Here is a 4430-nt window from a genome sequence, read left to right as displayed (position 1 = left end):
TTAAGCCTTTTCTCATTTGCCCCCAGAATGCTCACTGGAGGTGCTTACGGCTGCAGCATTTACCCAGAGATAACTCGTGGATTATAGTCCTAACCCGACTCCCAAAGTTTGCTGTGAAATATCTCGCTTTTTTATTATTTTCGCAACACCCTAGTATATCGATAGTCTTGGGAAACAAATGACATCATTCCATTTATAGCTTTCTGGTTTATTCCCCACTCTTTAGTCCCCCCCGCCCCCATGGCATTCTGTTTTTAGTAGTGGTATGTACATTTATAAAATTAATTCTCGATTGCTAAAGATGTCAAATCCTAGAAAATGTAGCATTCTTAACCCGACGTTAAATTAACTCTGGCGGGGAGGGAGGGGAGAGGTACATGAGGTAAGAGGGGTCAAACAAGTGGCGACAGAAAGAAATCTAACTATGAGAAGTGGTGAGCACACAGTGTAAATATATGTATGCCTCACTGTTAAAGTGTACAGCTGAAACTTGTTGGATTGCGTTAACCAATGTCACCATAAAAAATAAATTAATTAATAAAAAAAAATAAGGTAACGCTGGCATAGAGCTGCACTTTTTCCCGTTGCTATTTATTTATTTATTTATTTATCATTTATATTTATTTATTTTTTTAATTGAAGAAGTGATTTAAATTCCTTCCGCACACACACACACCTCCCCCCCTACACTTTTTTTTTTCTAACGGAGACAAGGGTTCAAATGGGCTTTGGGGGATGGTAGGAGGAAGTAAAAACCTGGCATGTGGAGTGTCAAGTGTATTTGGAGAAGGGTGTGAATGTCCTGATCCTACTGCAGAAGTGCTTAGGGACAGAAAAGGGAAGTTGAGGCGGGATGGGTGAGGAGAGGGTGATGCCAGAGGCGTTTAGCTCTGTCACCGCACCCCCTGCACAGTCAAAACGATTCAAGGGAGACAGCTGAGAACTGGAAGCAAATATTACTGCCAACGTGGATGGCCCAAACCCAGAGCTAGACTGAATACTTTCAGGGCAAAAACAAGCCCTACCGTCTCTTCACAGAGCTGGATTGTTTCCCCTGAGTGGACAGGTGACCATCTGATTTATTAGAAACCAGGAATTTTGCATTTCATGTGTGCGCATAGGTAAATATCAACAACAAAATCCACTCACTGCCAAAGAGCAGGGTCGCCAGACACGGTGAGATTTCCAGGACCTTGGCTCCAAAGTCAGAGAACGTTTGCAGGGATCCTCGAAGTCTAGTACAATCTGATCATTTGAGAGACCAGTAAACTGAAGCTCAGAGGGGCCCTGGCACATGACTACCCCCCAAGGTCAGTCAACAAATGAGTGGCCGAGTGGACCATTAGAATTTGGTCCCTCTGACGGCTCAACTCTCCCACGCTGCTTGGTGTTTCTGAGTACACAGGTCCCGGGGATGGGTGAAGAAAAGTTTTTATTTTCATTTTGCAATTGGCCCTAATGCAAGGTAGGGGCTGGGAAGGGAGGAGCCATAGAGAGGATTACCCCCCTAATATTTTATTTCACAAATATTTATTAAGCACCTGCTGCAAACTTGGCCCCGTGTGGGAGGGGGGCAGTGCTGGAGACACATTTCAGGGGCAATGACTGATTCTGGAGTTTTCAGTGACGTTTTCAGTGGGATGGGGAAGGATGCAGATATCGATCCAAGAATCACACACACTCCTACATACTACAGACATGGAATGTGCCAGGAAGGAAAATAACAGAATGTTTTCCAGCATGTTCCACGGGCATCCTGACAGCATGGGGATCAGGACACGCTCCCTAAAGGAAGTAACGATTGAGCTGAGGATGAAGACATTTCCACAGGACCATACAGTGAATACTGCAAGGACAGCCCGTTCTCTGTCCGCCTCCTCACTAAACTCCCGCTTCAGCAGCCAGGATTCCCTAAGCTGCCGGGAACCTTCCAGTAACCCATTCCCTGAGTCTGATGACACTCTGGGCATTCTGAGACTGATGATCTAAGACCTGTTGCTACACAGGGGCCAGTCAAGTACAGACAGGAAAGCAGGCTGTGCCTCCGCAGAGACAAATCTGGTTGGCTTCTCCCGTCAGCATCCTCTAGGGAAGAAAATGCTTGTGGGGTTTTCCCTTCCACGTGCTCCGTGCTCCGTGCTCCGGGGTGATGCCAACTTTCCATCTGGCCGCTTCCTCTGCTCCTTCTTCTCCCCTGCCTGACAAAGACCTTCTCACCCTCCTCACCTCTCTGGCCCACCTCCTCCTGGCCCAGACTGGGTCTCCTCTCTGCTCCCCCTGCCCCAGTGAGACCACTTTTCCCTGCGCTCCTTTGGCACTGCCCCCATGACCTGAGTTTCCTGAGCACAAGGCTCGTGGTTTCTTGACCTTATTCTCCCCACTGGCCGATGTCTACCTTAGAAAGTCTTCTGAATCTGCTGGGCCCCCTGATTTGAATCACAAGGTTCTGCCACTCCCTAGCTCTGTGACCTTGGGTAAGTTACTTAACCTCTCTGGGCCTCCATTCCCTCCTCTTTAAAATGGGAATAACGGAAGGTCCTTACCTCACAGGGTTAATACACGATTAAATGAGAACTCACACAATAACTCACTCACTATGCTCGCTATCGCATACTAAACTCCGGGATATACAATGGATAGGTATGTCATCAATAACCATCCCCTGGGTTTCGTAGGGTGCTACACAATTATCAAGCCTTGACAGGTACAAAGAGCTTTTTGTAATCTGTCTTCACTTCCAACGGATTATCTGTCTGAGCAGGATCCCCAAAGCCCGCTTCAACCAGCTCTCTAACCCCTGGAGTTCAAGTACTGGGCACGCAGGGCGGAAGCCGTGCACCCAGCGGGAGGGCGGGCACGGGGTGCTCGGCGCAAGGCCTGGGATGTCCGGGACGCCGTGTCCGCGCTCTGCACCCGGCCCCTTCCGAACTGGGATCGTCCGGGTTGCACGTAGGACAGCTTCTGGGAACTGGCGCTCTGCGACCCGTGTGCACAGCCCGGTGCGCTCGGCCAAGTGCGCACGGCCCTGTGCCCCAGTGACTCAGCGCGGGGCGTGTGCAGGTGGCGCCCGGCCCGGGCGGGCTTTTGCACTCGACCCGGCTCTTTCCCGTTATAAAGCAGCCCGCTGCGTGCTCGGCTCTACCACGCTTTCTCCAAGCCCTAACCGTCGGTCTGGTAGCTGTCTCCGGTCTCCAGCCACCGCTTCAACTCGCCATGGATCCCAACTGCTCCTGCGGCACCGGTAAGGGGGCCTGGGCCGGGGCTAGGACGCCCGGTGTTGATTGCAGTGCTAGAGAAGCAGTTTGGGGCCTCTCCTGACCTTCCTAATCACTGAGTTTCAGGGCTCCGATGGCCCTTTTCGGCCCCTTTCTGAAGCGTTCGGTTTACCTTTCTCTATTGGCTCCCTTTTACTGATAAGATCAGAGTTCGCGACGTGTCCAAGTTCCCACGAGCTGGTGGTGGATCTGAACTGTTCGTGGATCTGGGACTGGAACTCAAGATCCTAGCATCTTTCCGCGTTCAGGTCTCCAGGGACCATTCTCACCTCTTTCTCCCTGCAGGTGGCTCCTGCACCTGCGCCGGCTCCTGCAAATGCAAAGACTGCAGATGCACCTCCTGCAAGAAGAGTGAGTGGAATCTTCTCATCTCCCTAAATGCCTCCCACCAGGGCCCCCACCCTCCTTTCCGCCCTCACGGGAATTTAAACAGGGCGGTCGTTGACACCCCTTACGGAAGGCGGCACCTCTACAATGGCCCCTGTCAGGAAGGACAGGAGTCCTTATTCATCCTTTGTCCCGAGCACTCACCTCTGCTGCTTCCTTCCCTTCCCCAGGCTGCTGCTCCTGCTGCCCCGTGGGCTGTGTCAAGTGCGCTCAGGGCTGCATCTGCAAAGGAGCATCGGACAAGTGCAGCTGCTGTGCGTGATGTCAGCAAGAGCCTGCTCCCAGATGTAAATAGAGCAACGTGTACAAACCTGCATATTTTGGTGCAACCCTCACCCCTCTGCTACATACATGTCCTCCCTTTTCTATAAATGATGTGAATGATAATAAAAGTTGTTGACTTTATTTTGACTCTGTTTTCCTTGGCTTGCCCACCAGGGCTGGAGTGGAGGATTGGATGGGAAGTGCAGAGAGCTGGGTTCTGGACAAAAGTGTTTGTTACTCTGTAATAAACAGCCTTAGCCAAGCCAGGAGACCTCACTGAGAGGCTCGAATGGGCTTGGGTAGGCACAGAATCCCCTCCGTTCTCGAGTCAACGTCGATGGTACAGAAACTTCTCAATTCAGGAATTCTCATTCTCTGGTTTCCCTGCTCAACTTTAGGATTTAAGGCTTGAAAGTAACTTAAGGGTAGAAAACAAGTTCCCACCCGCTTGGTTCCTACATGGTCTTAAAAAATTCTCGTGAAGAATCGGTCTTTTTTTTTTTT

The 4430-nt window shown here is 50.5% G+C and overlaps 1 protein-coding gene across 1 annotated transcript; it reads left to right on the top strand.

Moving 5' to 3' along the window:
* The first annotated feature begins 3079 nt into the window (after positions 1–3079).
* Positions 3080–4067, top strand: LOC105292038 (metallothionein-2A). The gene is made up of 3 exons (XM_011360128.2): positions 3080–3241; positions 3561–3626; positions 3833–4067. Exons 1-3 carry the CDS (start codon positions 3214–3216, stop codon positions 3922–3924), a joined length of 186 nt encoding a protein of 61 aa, XP_011358430.1. The 5' UTR covers positions 3080–3213; the 3' UTR covers positions 3925–4067.
* The last annotated feature ends 363 nt before the right edge of the window (positions 4068–4430 follow it).

Source organism: Pteropus vampyrus, unplaced genomic scaffold, assembly GCF_000151845.1.
Source record: "Pteropus vampyrus isolate Shadow unplaced genomic scaffold, Pvam_2.0 Scaffold51, whole genome shotgun sequence".
Lineage (NCBI taxonomy): Eukaryota > Metazoa > Chordata > Mammalia > Chiroptera > Pteropodidae > Pteropus > Pteropus vampyrus.
The sequence above is the reverse complement of the archived record's forward strand: the minus strand, read 5'-3'. Positions and strand labels throughout refer to the sequence as shown.

Bases quoted from the DNA above. Each gene is read 5' to 3' on its own strand.
- LOC105292038 (XM_011360128.2), top strand. From the start codon at position 3,214: ATGGATCCCAACTGCTCCTGCGGCACCG. The intron at 3,242-3,560 runs GTAAGGGGGCCT...TTCTCCCTGCAG, and splicing joins CAACTGCTCCTGCGGCACCG to GTGGCTCCTGCACCTGCGCC. The intron at 3,627-3,832 runs GTGAGTGGAATC...TCCCTTCCCCAG, and splicing joins ATGCACCTCCTGCAAGAAGA to GCTGCTGCTCCTGCTGCCCC.